Source organism: Crocodylus porosus, unplaced genomic scaffold (genome assembly GCF_001723895.1).
Source record: "Crocodylus porosus isolate Cpor-Errol unplaced genomic scaffold, CroPor_comp1, whole genome shotgun sequence".
Taxonomy (NCBI): Eukaryota; Metazoa; Chordata; order Crocodylia; family Crocodylidae; genus Crocodylus; species Crocodylus porosus.
The window spans coordinates 5943567-5960317 of NW_017728929.1; the positions used below are offsets into that span (position 1 = coordinate 5943567).

Genomic DNA, 16751 nt, shown 5'->3' on the forward strand with positions numbered 1-16751 from the left:
AGCTGACTTCCTGCCCTTTGGGCAGGGGGCTGGACTCGATGATCTCCCGAGGTCCCTTCCAGCCCTAATGTCTGTGAAATCTATGAAATCACCAGTCTCCTTGTGTTACTTGCCTTCAGTGGCTCCTGACTTGCCCCTGAGGTCTAGCTGCTTCCTTCTTGCTCCCTACTGGACTTGAGACATTCCAGTGAGTAATGCCTGCCCACTGCTGTTCCCTTTGTCAGGGTCTCCTGTGTGCCAGTTGTGCAAACTAGGCATCTACTGTGCTGGCAGCAGGGTGGGAACTACTTCTAGGACCTCAGAGTAGTCTCCTTCCCATGCAGAAACTGCATCATGTCACAATGCCTGCAGGCGAGTTTGGGCCAGGGAAGTAAAACACTCTTATGGGAACTCATAATGGTGTCTTTTGTCCCACGGCTCCAGATGACCCCATAGAGATGATGTCCATCACAGGTGTGCAAAAATGTATGGAGAAGGGGGGAAGAGGGGATAATTTGTGGGTGCTATAGCTTGTGGGAGAGGATAATTTGTGGGTTTTAAACTACTTGTCTGGTCTGTATAACATTTCTTCATGTTAGGTTCATTCCGACTTCTGGAAGGTTCACATGGTGATTGCTTTTCTTCAGCAGTCAAATATCTTCCTTTGGTTTTTGTTTGTACTGACTATTTTGGCATCAGTTTGCCTTTCCATGAGCCTCTGCACTTGGTAGGTAGACAGCAGTAATTGCTTGTTGCTTCTCCTGAGTCATGACCTGTGTCTAGACCAGTGGATTCACTTCAGGAGAGAGACAAAATTTTCTTTCCTGTAATTTTCATTTCCTCTGTTGTAGATTCTCTGCCCTGCATAGACTGTCTTTATGCTGTGTGTAGGATTATCGGTCATCATCTTTCTTTCAAGTTACGCCAAGGGTGAATGTCAGATGGCGTCTGAAATGTTCAGATATTGACACTCTCGCAATTGATGCATTTTGTTCCTTCATTTCTTTATGTTGTGTTGTAGTAGTTTTGTGTCTCCTTAGCTTCGGAATGGCTGTGGATAGAACGGTTGTTCAGCACATTGCCAGAAGAGGGAGTGTCGGCTATTAAAAATTCAAAACAAATACTAAAGTCAAACCCTGCTTGGTCCAGGCACCTTGGCAGGCATACCTGTGAATTCAGACTTTGAGCAGAGCAGCTACACTAGGAGTAATCCAAATTTTCCCTAGGAAAACAAACTTTATCTTTTAGTTTACTGGAGCTGGAAAAACAATGGACTTCCCTTGCACTTGATTCACACCAAAGAGCCTCTAGCTCCTATTTCATTTTGAGATAAAAGCCCTGAAAGGAAGAGGGTTTGGATTTAGGTTTTCAACAGGGGGTGAGAGTTAAAACTGATGTGGCTATGCATAAAATGCCGGGGCACAGGGTAGGAAGAGAGATTGCACAAGGTATGAAATACCCTTTTGAGACTATCCTTCTACCTGGTTACAAGCTTTTAATGTTGCTAGTTTTGAATCCATTTGCCTTTTACAGTCAGGCACCTGTTACCAGTGTGTTAAATGAGCAGAAAATAGCTGAATCTGTTGGAACATTTTTTATGAAACATATGGTTCAAGTGTTTTGTCTCTTCTGGTTTGTCCGTTTGTTTCTGCGACAGGTCGTTTGGCGTGGTTTTGTGGGAACTGCTTACAGGAGAGATTCCCTACAAGGATGTGGACTCCTCAGCCATCATCTGGGGTGTGGGCAGTAACAGCCTGCACCTTCCTGTCCCTTCCACCTGTCCAGATGGGTTCAAAATCCTCATGAAGCAGACATGGTAAGAGCCTCATCCCACTCAGTCATGCAGCTCTGTCACATTTTCTTTAAGCAGATTGGTTGGTCTCCAGCTAGGCCTGTCAGATGTTTGCAGGAAGCATGCAGTTGCCATTGATGTTTGTGGGCTGAGTGTTGAGAGAGAGGAAACTCTGCAAGGGAAGGAGCAGAGGCAGCAGGGCTTGAGCAAGACCAGGAGACATCAGGATTGAATTGCCCAAGAGCTGTGTTATTGTGTTACTGTGTCCAGTTTTGGTCCCCCCCACTACAGAAAGGATGTGGACAAGTTGGAGAGAATCCAGCAGAGGGCAACAAAAATGGTTCAGGGGCAGGGGGACATGACTTGTGAGGAGAGGCTGAAGGAACTGGGCTTATTTAGTCTGGAGAAGAGAAGACTGAAGGTGGGGATTTGATAGCAGCTTCAACTCCCTGAAGGGCTGTTCCAAAGTGGATGGAGCTGGACTGTTCTCAGTGGTGGCAGATGACAGAACAAGGAGCAATGGGCTCAAGTTGCAGCAAGGGAAGTTTACGCTGGTTATTAGGATAAACTCTCAGCAGGTGAATAGTAAAACACTGGCACAGGTTATCCAGAGAGATTATGGAATTTTCATCTTTAAAGGCTTTTAAGACCCAGCAAGACAAAACCTTGGGTGGGATGATCTAGTTGGGGATGGTCCTACTTTGAGTAGGGGGTTGGGCTAGATGTGACCTCCTGAGGTCCCTTCTGACCCCCATTTTCTATGATTCTAAGTCCAGCGATCTAATGGGATGGGGAGAGTGAAGTAGGCATTTTACAATGTCATGTTTGCCAAGGATGTGTGTGGGGAGGTTGCAGTGAGAAAGTGACAGGAAGCCAGGAGGCTTCTGGAGTCAGGGGAAATGCTGTTCAGAAGTGGGTGGTAGCAGCAGGGTCAGGCCAAGATAAAACTCAGTTCCTCTTCTTTGGGGAGTTGGTTCTAGGAATATGAAAGAAGGAGAGGCTGTGATATGAGAGCAGTGACAGGGACACTGCCAGCCAGGGAGGTGCCAGGCTTGTCCACCAAGGGTTGTCATTCTGTTGCCACTTTGAAAAGCCATGGGGCAGGCAGGGGAGAATTCTTTTGCTTTTGATCCCTTTCAGGCACTGTGTCTGTATAGTAACAGAATTATGATGTACAGAAAGGCAGGAACAGTGTGTTTAATTCAGTGGCATGTTCTGTCATGCGGCTTTGTTGTTCTTTTCAGGCAAAGCAAGCCCCGGAACCGCCCTTCCTTCCGACAGACACTGATGCACCTGGACATTGCCTCTGCCGATGTGCTGGGCACCCCTCAGGAGACCTACTTCAAATCCCAGGTAGCAAGAGAATGGCCCATTGGGTGCCAGATCCTGCAGGGCTCCATCCCAGCATGGAAAGGGATTGCATGGTCCTCTGGGGTAGGAGGGAATGAGGGGCAAAGACAGGAGGAAGGCCTAGCAAAGGGAAACGGAATAGTGGGTTTGGAAAATCATGCTGAGGTTTGCTTGCTGCTGCTGTGTTGTGTTTTGGACACAGAGCGTGCACATGTAGGAACACCCCCGTCCAAGGGGTCGTTCTTTTAGACACTAGCCAGGTGTGTGCATAGCGTGTTAAAGAACAGGGTGGGAGTTTAGTATTAGGGACAGGTCTGAATGAAGGGAAGAGCTGTCACAGGACATCAAAAGGATGCTGGGCAGAACCAAGAAAAGACAGTATCTCCAGGTCCCTGACATTGTTGGTTGCTTCCATCATGTCAGGGTAAGATGAAGCCCAGGTCCTATATGGTGAGTGAGCACACTAGGGGTGTTTCTAAAGATTTACACCCCTGAAGTGAAGCCACAAGAGCCAAGACTACATGAGGGCCAGGGTCAACACTACCCTAACAAAGCTACAAGTGCAAATGGTCTTTGAAGGTCTCATAAACATGGATGGTGACCAAACACTTACTGACATGGAGCTACAATAGGCTACAAAACCCAGTTAGAGCTTTTATACCCAGGCATCTTGTACATGCATTCCTGGCCACCCCATCCATGGGCACATGATGCTGTCTTATTTTGCCTCCTGGATGTCTGGTGTTCGCTTCCAAGTGAATGTTGAGATTCCTAGTGGCACCACAGTACAGTTCATGTACATGGGGTATACATGAAATAAATTTGAGAAGCCTAGTGCCATCTGGTTTCAGCTGCTGGCATTTTTTGGAGCCTCCGCGGAGGAACAGGAATGTGAGAGGTACTCTGCTACTACAGTAATGGGTGAAGTTTAAGAGCCTTGATAGATCAAACAGGGATCACATGGGTTTTTTTCCAAGTCAGGTATGTGGTGCTTTGCAGAGCTATATGATTCCTACTTGCACTGTGTCTGTCCAGCCAGTGCTGCTAATCATTGTTGAAGGCAGTCCAAATTACAAAAGAGCAGGTAACAGGTGGGTTGGACGACCTGTAGGGTGACCTTGCCAAGCAGTGATGTGACAGATCAGGGGAGAAGCTCTGTGGTAGAAAAGTGATGAGAAACTTCCAAGTGTTTGCCTGAATCTGGTACTGTGGGGAAAGGCCCCAGTGAGAGGAGAATGAACTGCTCTTCCATCTGTGGCCATGCTGTGACTATAGCTGCTCATATACCTGCTTGTTCTGTTCACTTGTGATACTGAAAAGTCATGAAAATGGTTTCATACTGAATGCAATGATTTGTCCTTGAGCTTGACAGAGGTTTCTTGTTCATATAAAAATTGAGCACATTTTTAAATAAACTATTCCAAACAAAAAGTTGAAAATGTTTCTTTTAAAACTGTTGAAAATTTTTGTTTAGGTGTTTCAATATGTTTTTTGTTTTCTTCTGGCCAAAACAGTGAATGCAATGCACATTCTTAACACAAATCTTCATTTTTTCAGTGAAAATGGTTCTATCCAAGACATTTTGCTTAGCAGTAGCACTGAATCATGCTGTCATGTAATCATGAGTGTAAATTGCCTTCTCCTAGGCTGAATGGAGAGAAGAAGTAAAGAAACACTTTGAGAAAATTAAAAGTGAAGGAACTTGCATTCACCGGCTAGATGAAGAGTTGATTCGGCGCCGAAGAGAAGAGCTTAGGTCTGTTTACAGTCTCTCATCTGCCACTCCACCTCTTTTCCCAGCCCAGTCTGGCTGTTGATCAGAATGATACATACAGAAATCATTGCCTTGCTCTCAGCTAACCATTTCCCTTTGTTCTGAACCTTGTCACCCTAAAGGGAGGCCAGCACTGGTATGTAGTCAGCAAATTCTCAACTTGGGTTGGCTACCACAGGTTAAACTTGCAGTGAAAATGAGCTGGGTCTTAACTTGAGTTGGCTGCTTGAGTTCCAATCCAGCTCTTTTCTCTAGCACTGAAGATGAATTGAAAAAGAGGTGGAGAAAAAGTGGTACTAGGATGATCAGGAGAAGGGACAGCATATTTTGTGATGAGAGTAGAAGAGTGTCGTGTTCAGTTGAACCAAATGAAAATTGACAGGGGAACTACAATTGCTGTTTATCATGTCATGGGAATAAACATCAGGTGGGAGAAAGGCTACTTAAGGTAAAGTGCAATGTTAGCAAAAGAACAAATGGGTAAAACCTAACCTTGGATAAATTTAGGCTGCAAACTGGATGATTTCTGGTGATGACACAGCAGTGAAGTTTTGGAGCACTGAGAGTTGTAGGGGCAATATACTTAAGTCTTGAGATGGAGTTTGATCGGTTTAGGAACAGAATTACACAACAGGGATAGGTGTGATAGCAGGAGACTGGACATAATTATCCAAGAGAGATTTTCCCATGTGGTGTACTTATGATCCTAATTAAAAAAAACACAGTTGTTTCATGAGCTACAAATACCATACTTCATTTGTAGGCTCCTTAGTATGCATATTTAGGTGCATCCATAATAAGTAAGTCTCTTTATCAGATGGTAGGTAATGTGACTGACTTTTGGGGAATTCTACTGTGGATAAAATGGTTCAGTTTTCATATGCGTTAGCAGGTTGTGGTAAAACCTAATGAAGGGAAAGGTGACCATCTCTCTCCAACTCTGCACTTCCTCCTCCCCAGATGAGAAGTGTTTGTTCATCTGTCCAAGGCACCAGGTCCTCAGGTTGTGAAGCTGAGGTTGGTTTTTTTTCTCTTTAACAGACATGCATTAGATATCCGTGAACACTATGAAAGAAAGCTAGAGCGAGCCAATAATTTGTACATGGAACTCAGTGCCATCATGCTACAACTGGAGGTCCGTGAGAAGGAGCTCATCAAGTACGTATGTTGGGGGGGGTGCACACCCCCCCTCACAGCTGGGGAGTGTTTCTGAACAGGGAATAAATAAACTGTCTCTTTTCTGCTTGATAGCACTCTAGGTCGGGTTTGCAGCAGGGTGCATCCAGACCTGGAGTCCAGGTCAGGTCTCTCCCTGATCCCTCAAGATCATTGCCTAGAGTTGAGGGGAATTGCCTTAAGGACGGTGACCGACAGCTTCTCTCTCTCTGTTAATAACCTTCTGCCTTTGCAGTTTGAACAAAAGAAGTGCTTTTGTGGTTAGATACTACCAGTGCCAAAATGGCCTTGCTGCCAGCCCCTCTATAAAGGGGAAGGAGACGGTTTGCCTTGAACCATGTGCCAGGGCCCATAAAGATGCCTGATGTCTGCAAAGAGCGTTTAGACAATGACCCGTTCTGCATGTAGAACACGTTACATGTGCCAGCAGTCTCTGAAAGAGCGTTCTGATATGACTCGCTCAATGGCTGCTCTTATGTCCAGTACTCCCTCCCATCTTTTAGAGAAGAACTGTAGGGATCTGTTTTTTGTTTTGTCTTCCAGGCGGGAACAAGCTGTGGAAAAGAAATATCCTGGCACTTACAAGCGCCACCCAGTCAGACCAATAATCCACCCCAATACAGTGGAAAAGCTGATGAAGAGAAAAGGGGTCTCCCATAAGCCAGGGGGTCAGACCAAGAGGTAAGAAACTTCTGCACAAAGCAGAACCCTAGCTGAGCAAATGTGTTCTGCACACAAGCATGACAGTGCGGCTGTACCCTGAAATAGGCCCCTATGCCCTTCAGTGTGTAATGGATGCTTTTTCTTTGAGCCTCTTCATAATGCAGAACAAGCCCAGCGAGTGGGACGGCTTCATCAGAACGTGGACCGTTAAGTGCTTTCAAGTTGTAGGGAAAAATTCTACCCTCACTTATACCTATTTGAAATATTTGGTCCACAGACACTGCAGAGGGGATGCTACTTGAGCCAGTACAAACCTGACTCTGAGATCCCCAAGGAGTTTTTGGGGCTGTCAGAGAGAACCACATAATTCCCATTCAGAGCAGATTTGGTGACAGATCAACCCTAGCCCTCACATGCAAGTTATCAGGAAGGGTAGCCATGCTGCTGGGGCAGTAGGCTGGGATGTGAGAGGGCTAGCTTCTGTTCCTGTGTCAGCCACATGCTCCCTGTGTAACCTTTGGTGTGTTATATGCAGCTAGACTTTCAAAGGCGTTTGCTAGTTTTGTGCATTTCTGGGCATCTGCATGGTTGGATTCACTGATTGACAGTCACTACAGCTGGCTGATACTTTTGCTTTCCAGTTGAAATAAGCTAGGCTGCCATTTGTGGGTGGTTTTGGTGGTGGTGTGTGGGAACTCCTTGTGCAGGGTGCTGTATAAATATGTGGTAAGAGACAGTCTCTGCCTCTGTGGAGCTTCTAGTCTAAGCAGATGAGGCAGAGGTGTAACAACTGAGGAATGGTGAGCCACAAAGGGCATGGGGTTGCCAAGATTTCTTCTTATGGGAAGTTGGTGAGCTTTAGGATTGGAAAAAGAAATGAGGCTGTCTTGGGGGAGGTTAGCTAGAAGGAAGTTTGGGGAAGGGAAGGAGATGGAATAGAGGGGGGTGGAGGAAGAAAGGAGTGACACTGAATGTAAGGGTTCATGACTGAGCAGGGGGGGACCAGAGAGTGTTGGAGTCAGTAGCCAGTCAGCGGAAGGGAAATTACGTCCGTAGGCTGTGCAAAGCAGAGTCCAAGAACAATGTTGGCATATGCAGCTGTGTCTTTGATCTTGTGCCAGCCCCAGGCTGACTGTGTTTGTTGGTCTTTGCTCTAAATCCCATTTGACTGTCTCCCAGGCCAGACCTGCTGAAGTCAGAGGGCATCCCCAGTGTGGAGGCAGCACCCAACAGCTCGCCTGTCTCAGGAAGTCCCAAAATGGCAACCCTCGGTGGCAAAGGCCGGTATCGCAGCAAGCCACGTCACCGCCGGGGGAACAGCAAAGGCAGCTATAACGATTTTGCAGGGATCTTGAAAAACCAGCCAGGGCCAGACGACGTACCCCACCCACCTTCTCATCAAAGCCATCCTCCTCCTCATCACAGCCTACAGCACCAGCAACAGCACCATGGCCACCCCCATCCCCAGGGCCACCATGCGCGGCTCAACACTCATGGACAAGACATCGCAAACTGTGCAAACAACCTGAGGTACTTTGGCCCAGCAGCAGCCCTGCGGAGCCCCCTCAGCAACCATGCCCAAAGACGGATGTCAGGCTCCAGCCCCGATCTCATCTCGACCGCTATGGAAGCAGACTGCCGGAGGCACTTGGAGAGTGAGGAGAACAAGGCTGGTCACTGGGAGTGCTGTACAACGGATCCATACAGCGCCTGTCCACAGTGCCGGCAAGGGAACAGCGGTCAGGAACAGGTGCCATCCATGGGGCAAGGGACGAGCTGGCCTGAATCCACCACTTGTGGGTCCTTTTACGGAAATGCCCAATTCCTTGAGAAGACGGAGGTGGAAGGATTCAGCAAATGCAAGTCTGCATCCTCTCTAGGCACCCCCCAACAGGTGACCCCATCTGGGCTGCCTTGCAAAACAAGACCCCTTCAAAAGGTAAGGACCACATTGCACTCTTGTAAACAATAGTGACCCACTGTTGAAAATCTTCCACACATGTGATAGCATATGTGGAAGATGGGGATTAAGGCTGTCCATGGGTATTAGTTTAAAAATAATTTTCTGTTCGTGTACTTGACTTTGCAACTTCAATATTCTTTTGAAGTAGCTGGTGTCATTCTCTGTCACTAAGGTCCAGACTTCTTATTTGGAGACCCTGTTTTCAGGTGTGCATAACTTAGTCACACTGTGGTTTTCCTTCAGTTTTCTAATCATGTGTCTGTCTCAGACTGAAGTTGCTTGGGAAAACTCAGCAAAAGTTAAGCTGTTTTTTTTTTTTAGACAATGGGGAATATGCATTTGTTTGGAAACTCTTGCACTTTCATGCTTTGTAGAAGGGATCTGGGATTTGCCAGGGTCAGGGATGGGCCTTTTGCTGTCTCTTCGAGAAGCTGCCCAGATTCAGCTAAGTTGCAAGAATGAAAGGCAGACCTCACACATTCTCAAGAGGGATCTGCTAGTTTGGCAGCTACATTTTTCAAAGGTTTCTTCTGTGTGCCTGGCTCAGGAGATGGAGGCAGTCCTGCTGGCAACGGAGGATGGTGAGCAGGGACTGGTCTAGCTGGAGGCAAGGGTAAGGTCCAAGATGGAGAGAGAAGTGGGGCTGACATGTGACTGAAGGGACATAATAGTAGAAACTGAATCTGGGACATGGACCTACAATGGTTAGGTGTGAGGAGACAAGTACAGGTTGGAGGGGCCAGAGACTGAGTGTTCAGACTTGAGGGCAGGAGTAGGAGTAGAAATATATGTGTCTGCTAAAGGAACCAGCAACAGAAGCCAGGTTTCCTGAGTCTCATCATTCCTGTGAAACCCATTGGTAAAGTCAGTCTCATCCCATTGTATTGGCTGGTTCACAAAGATGACAACCTACTACCATTGTCACCTGCTCCATCAGCTCAAAGGGCAGAACTAAAATTGCCAATTCTGCTCTTGAGCCATATGGATGTCAGTGTGGATCCACCTAATTGCATTTCTGTTTATGCAGTTTGCTTTCAAAAAACTTTTAAAATGGCACTGAAAAATCTACTCTAAAAGAATGGTTCTGGTGACTGAGACAAGTACTCAGCAGTTAGGAAGTGGCAGAATGAAGGTTTCCCGTGTGATTTTAATGTGGTCCCCATGTCTGGCTGGACTGTGATACCTGCTTGACATTGCATACTGTTTTTATCCACAGAGGCTCTCCCTCTTTTCATTCAGTTTGCAGGGTGGTTGATCCTCTGGGGATTGTGTAATAACAGAGGTTTGGTCTGCAGGCCTCCTGCCTCATTTATTGCCCAAACTGGACAAATGAGGAAACTGTAGGAAGAAAAAGGTTGATTTCTACCGTTAAGATAGTCGAATGCTGCCTTGGAAAATGGGATTCTATCACTGCCCATGGCACAGAGCTCTCGCGCGGCACTGGGCAAGTCGATGAAATCATACACTTCACAAGCAGTCACAAAGTGTGCGTTCCAAGTGCCAGCACAAGATTCTGGGGTCTGATTTGCAGATGTGCTGAGCACTTGCAGCTGTCACGGTCACCAGTGAAAGCCACATTGAACATGGAAGTGTTCTGTAAGGCAAAGTTCTCCGACAAGACAGACTTCAAGCATCTCATATGGGTTACCCAGAATTAACATGTGCTTTTGGTGTTAACGTCTCTGAAATGGGATAATACCACTTTACTTTATGTGCGTTGTGAAAGAAAATTAATTTCAATCATAGATTTCAGTCATAGAGAAGTTGGACTAGGTGTGACCACCCAGAGGTCACATCTAGTCCAACCCCCCACCTGAGGCAGAATCAGCCCTGTCCAAACCACCTCAGACAAATCCATTGTCTAACCTGTTAGCAAAACTACACAGTCAACCGTGACAACACAAGACATAACACCCTAACAGGCCACAGGTACAGCAAGGGGACTGCGGTAGCTAATGTCCTGATGCTTTAGAAGTTGTTAAAAACCACTTGAGAGATCCAAGGAGATCCATGTCTCCTGTTACAAACGAAGGCAAAACCCCAACAGTGGATGTGTCTACATGTTCATTAATGCCCTTTAGATACTATGCATTTAGTTTACTTCCTTAATAAACACTAACTAAATGTGCAGTACCTAAAGTTACTGTGCAGTAATGCTGGTGCATAGTTAGGGAAGCTTTCTGCACATTAGCCTAATAACACTGTGCAGCAGGCTATTAGCATGGTTTTTGCCATGACACGCTATTGCACAGTGTTATTAGACCAATGTGCAGTAAGCATCTCATGTAGATGCACCCAGACTGCACCAGTCTGACCACAAGAGAAAATTTCTTCTTGACCCCAAACGTGGCAATCAATCTGACCCTAACTGGAGGGGCAAGATCCTGTAGCCAGGAACCTCCAGCTTTGATCCCAGCAGCAGTATTGGCACAGCCCAGTCAAATAGTCAGCCTTGGCTACAGCTAACACCCAATACCTATGAGGAAGGCTTAAAAACACCCTGACACATGTAGCTGCAGGAGGGGAAAATTTTCCTTTCTGGCAACCAACAAAGCTCAGAAATCTGGCAGATCCCCATAGTAGAACATAGGCATTGCTAAGCCTAGATCATCCCTGACTGATGCCTGTCCAGTCTCCTCTTGAATATCTCCAGTGATGGAGAATCTATTTGTGGTTGTGAAGCACTCAGATAACTCTGCAATAACTGCTGGAGAAAAGCACAGAAAAGAATTAATTCTGTATCCAAAGCATAAAAAAAGAACACAGGCACTCGCACTTTGGTTGGGAAGTAGAAAACCAAATAATGAAAAGTCAGCACCCTGTGGAAAAAGGAGTTTGACCTCATGCAGTGAAATCCTATATCATAATACATATGTACTAGATGGCAAATTATGGTTGCACAGGCTATCTCAGGTAACCACCTGGCAGAGAGGATTGGCTGTAGTCCTCCCCATATTATGTAAGAGTGATGGTATTTTGTGTGAATTTTAGGAGGACATTGGCTTCTGAGAGAAGTACTAGAGAAGGTGCTCACCTCTTGGCTGTAATCATACCTGAGTGCAGAAGCCAAGGCTAAGTGTCTCTCAGCTGCTTGCTGCAGCTCAACATACTCTTGAAGCTGGTTTGTGCAGACAGTCTCTTGCTGCTGTTGTGAGTATGGGGTTCATTTCCCCAGGATCATAGCTGGCTTGCTCTTAGACCAGAGGCTGGACTACAACATCTTGTATGCTTATCTTGGTGCAACAAACAGGATGCAGTACCTACAGTGACTCCCTCTAGGAGACTGTGACCAGTGGCACATGCGGAGACCAGACAGCCCTCTTGAACCAGCACGTGGTTTAATCTTAGGAGCTGGAACACATGGCAGTTAGAGAAAAAGGAGTTGAAATCAGCAGTCTGTACTCCTGTCTGTCTTACTCTCTCATAACCTTGGCAGACCTACCTTCTCCAGATGCTTCACCAGGCACTTAGTTCTTAACTGGGTTCCTCTGAACAGCTCCCCTCCAAAAGCATTCCTTTTTCAAATGGCTGTGGTTTTTTTAGTTTCCAGACATAACATGGCCTGATGATCACCTTTCACATTTGCAGGGAATATGTCTGTCTTGAGCTGTTCTTTCACTTGCTCTTTGTTTTTTCCAGTAGCAGAGTATTAAACTGAAGTCAAACTTTTGTATGGCAATCATCCCTGGATGTTTGCAAATACAGTGTTCATATTTTACTACAGAGTGGACATGTCTACACATCTTTGTTAATGCGCCTTAATTACTGTGTATTTAGTTTAGTACTTGTTTAAGGAAGTAGAAACTAAAGAAGGAACTAGAGTTACTACGCAGTTACACTGGTGCACAGTTATTTGGTGACACTTACTGTGCATTAGCTCTATAACACTGCACAGTAGGCTATTAGCATGGTTTTTAGTTTCCACATTACTGCACAGCAGTATTAGGCTAATGCACAGTAAGCATCTCATGTGGACATGACAGGCATCCCCAGCTCCATCACTTCTGGCTTACTTCAGACTCTGGCTTCCTCTCACTTTTTAAAATTTTCTCCCGGGCCTCCTCTGCATTTTTAAACTTGACTAGAGTGGACTGGCTTGTCTGGAGGGTTAGGGAATAATATGGCAACATCCTTATTACTCCAGCTGTGGTCACTTCACTTTGTTGGTTATCATGGCAAGCCTTTGCGTGGTCACCGTACTCCGCCGCCTTATCTATCTAATCTCTCAGTGACCAGATTGTACATTATATCACCCCAATATACTGGCCATCTCTTCCTTGTGATATTATTTTAGAGAGAAAGAATTGGAATAATATTTTTTTCAGGTATGAACTTATACATGACAGAATATTTCAGAACTAAGTATTAACGGTCCCTGCTGAATGTGGTATCTCTGGTTAACCTCCATCCTTGGAGGTTTTTAAGACCTGGCTAGACAAAGCCTTTACTGGGATGAAGTAGTTGGGCATGGTCCTACTTTGAACAGGCCATTGGACTAGATGATCTGTGATTCTGTCCTCAAGAAGACAGGGTAGATACATACCTTAGAGACTAAATCAGAGATTTATAGCATAAGCTTTTGTGAACATAAGTACATGTCATCAGATGCTGTGAAAGGACATGCACAGTCACGTGAAGGACTGCAAAACTGTACCAGTCTCTTCTGTGATCTTTTGTTGCAAATTCACCTTAAAACTTATTTACATGGGGAAACTGCCTGATAGAGCTGTAGTAGTGTAATATAGCTTTAGCTATTCCAGTGCGACTCCCTGAGCTGGGCACGACCTTCCAAAATGATTAAAGCAACTAATGGAAGATAATTGCTCAAATTCAAAACACAGAACAGATTAGGTATGCCAATCTGAAGTCGTTTTCACTGTCAGTCAATTTCCACTTAGACAAGAACTCAATCCTGACTCTTAGCATGCTACCTTAGAAATACCTTCAGAAGATTCCAGTAGTTCAAAAGTTTACCCTAAATAATGTAACCAAGACCTTTATAATACTCCAATAAAATTACTTTAGTACCTTGTTTGTTGGACTCTGCTAAGTTGTTTGGTAGACTTTACTAATAAAATTCAGCAGCAGATACGCATCAGTCTAGTATGAAACATTTGTCACACCTCAGAATGTCCTGGCCAGATCATTTTCATAGGTCTTGGTTTGCAGAACTTGGCTTGCCTGTGTTTGGAGTGCTGCAGTCCCTTGATGTGGTGACACTGTACCAGGAACCAGGTGGTAGTTATGGACCTGCCTGTTTGCTCTTGCACAAGTCCAACATCATTGTTCTCTTTCTTGCCCTGTACCAGAGTGGCGAGGAGTCTTCAGAAGAGGAAGAAGGAGAAGTGGACAGTGAAGTGGAGTTCCCTCGAAGGCAGAGGTAAATCCTTTGTTTGCAGGGCAGAATCTAGGTGTCTGGAGGATTTCAGCTTTTGTCATTGAACAGCATGGCAGCGTGCTGAGAATTTGGACCTGTCGGCAAGAGCATGATGGATCCCTACGAAATCACTGACTATGTACTGCCTTGCAGAGATGAGCTTTAGCTTAGGCCTGCCCAGTCCCCTAAGGGATATACTCTGGCAGGAACGTACTCTACCCTAGTAGTTAGGGTTACCATATTTCCCGTATAAAAAAAAAAAGGACACCTCTGAGGGGGTTGGTTGGGGGGGGCAGTGATATGTCGGTGCCCTGCCTCTGTGCCCCCAGCCCTGCCAGTGCCCCTCACTCCCAGCCTGCAGCCCCCTGCCCCTCCTCCCCAGCCCTGCTGCCTTCATCTGGGAAAGCAGAGGCAGAGCAAAAACCTGGGCGTTTGCTTGCATTTTAAAAACCCGCCTGGACATGAGGACAGGGGGCCAAAAAAGAGGACCTGTCCAGGAGAACCCAGATGTATGGTAACCCTACCTAGACTCATAGTGACTTGGTTAGGAAATGAATTGGCACCATAAACTATGGAAGGAAAAGGCTACTAAATCAAATTAGACTGCTCTGGGATGCCTCGTGCTGATGCGCTGTACCCAGCCTCTTTCAGGATAATGGCTTCTTCAGTCCACCTCCTCTCTGGCGTGGTTTGATTTGGATGGAAAGCTTAATTAGTGGAGTTTCACAATAATGCCCTTCACCCTATTTTCAGTGCATCTGTGGCACCAGCATTGAACTTGACAGGGTCTGGCACATCACTTCTTCCAAAGCCTGGTGTTATGAGGCAGGGACACATCGTCCTCTGGGTTGCAGGAATCATGATCCTACCTCAGAGTTGGGCTTGGGATCTTCAAGAGGACCCCAGGACCTGGGAGTGGAGATGGAGTGAAATGTATTAGCAGTTGACTGTTTACATCATCAAGGCTGAGTGCTTCTCCTAAATGTTCTAGCCACATTTCCTTTTGTTAAAGATCCATTTGCCTTTAGCCCTTTGGGAATGTTAAGAGGGAACTTGCAAAGAGGTATTGCCTAGTGACTCATTATATTACACAATGAAATCCACATCATGGAAAGCAGGAAGGGGATATGTTTATGGGCTTGTTAGAACAGGCGTGTAGGTGGCAAAAATGATAAAACCAGGGCACATTTATAAGTGGTATACAGCTGAAGGGGAGAAGCTGGGAGACTGGCCAAAGAACTATTCATTACATTCCGTATGTTGTGAGGCCTTTTAACACCGCAACATGCATGGCAAGTAGCTATGTTCAAACCATAGCTGCGTACCTGCATGCTTACCAGTGTCCTCTGTGCTGGTGATGCTTCAGGCCAGCAACTTACCACTTGCATATTATGGTGGTAGAAGGGGGTACAGCTACTCTGAAAATTTAGAAACTTTGAGGGGCAGTCAGAGACTTTTTTAACATGGGTTCATTCAGAGTATTCAATGGACTGCAGGGGTTGGCTGTATTGGGGTCAGCCTCCTGTGAGTATGAAGTTGAGTTTCCCCACTGATGGTTTGGAGTGGGGCAAGTATAACAATGAAATGTGCAGGGTAGAGACTGAGAAGAACAAAGCTAACCTGCTCTCCTGGGCTTGCAGGCCTCACCGCTGCATTAGTAGCTGCCAGTCCTACTCCACCTTCAGCTCTGAGAACTTCTCTGTGTCTGATGGAGAGGAGGGAAACACAAGCGACCACTCGAACAGCCCAGATGAGCTGGCCACCAGGCTGGAGGATCAACTAGCTGAGAAGCTGGAGGATATGTTATCCCAGACCCCAGAGATCCCCATTGACATCTCCACCCAGTCTGACGGGCTCTCAGACAAGGAATGTGCTGTGCGGAGGGTGAAGACACAGATGTCGCTGGGCAAGCTCTGTTCAGGGGAACATGGCTATGAGGTATGTGGTACTTTCAGTGACCCCCTTCTTTTATTGGGTGATGAAGGTGCAGGGAAGGCAAGAAAGAAAGCCCATAGGACTAGCGAGTGACAAGACGGGAGTTTGAACAGATCCATGATGGAGGTACCACGCAGGTCCCTGCCACGTTACATTATATTATGCAATTAACTGGTTCATTGCACAATAAATTTAGACCAGCCACACATACAAAGTAATTTTTACGCCATAAAAATGTCCATCCACCTATAAAAAGAGCCAACCAGCTACAAAGTTAGTGCCTGAGAATGTTTAACGACTTTGTAGCTGGTTTCTGTCCAGCTTTCATTTGAACATGTGGTAGGGCCCACAGAGAAGGCAAGTTGGATTTGTCTGCACCCTCCTCATAACCATCCTGAGTGCCTGTCCAAGAGATGGACATCTGGCACTGCTTATGACCACGTGTGGCACAGCTGCCCTGAGGAGTTTATGGCCATGAGATACTGTTGAGGCCATAGACGTGAAGCCCCATCAGCCATTTGTATGAGATCATCCACAACTGCTTCAGGCAGGATAAAAAGAAAGGTTCAGATAGAGAATGAAATCAAAGTGCTGTACACCCTCCTGCTTAAGGTCATCTGGCAACCTCTAAATGGGTGAGAGGACACCTCCTCATGCAACAAGTTACTGTATCGGTAGCCACTGGAAGGGATTCTGGCTCTTTTTTTTATGAAGCAGCTAGTCTGGCCACCAGTGAGCCCCA

General features: G+C 46.1%; 1 protein-coding gene across 2 annotated transcripts in view; it reads left to right on the plus strand.

Annotated features, from left to right (window-relative positions):
- The window catches only part of MAP3K13 (mitogen-activated protein kinase kinase kinase 13), a 116315-nt gene that overhangs the window by 94409 nt on the left and 5155 nt on the right, over positions 1 to 16751 (plus strand). For both annotated transcript variants that reach the window (XM_019542954.1, XM_019542955.1), the window contains 8 exons: positions 1637 to 1795; positions 3016 to 3124; positions 4768 to 4877; positions 5937 to 6053; positions 6615 to 6752; positions 7914 to 8673; positions 14007 to 14077; positions 15715 to 16012. In XM_019542954.1, the coding sequence (XP_019398499.1) occupies positions 1637 to 1795; positions 3016 to 3124; positions 4768 to 4877; positions 5937 to 6053; positions 6615 to 6752; positions 7914 to 8673; positions 14007 to 14077; positions 15715 to 16012 (1762 nt within the window). The remainder of the gene's footprint in view (positions 1 to 1636; positions 1796 to 3015; positions 3125 to 4767; positions 4878 to 5936; positions 6054 to 6614; positions 6753 to 7913; positions 8674 to 14006; positions 14078 to 15714; positions 16013 to 16751) is intronic.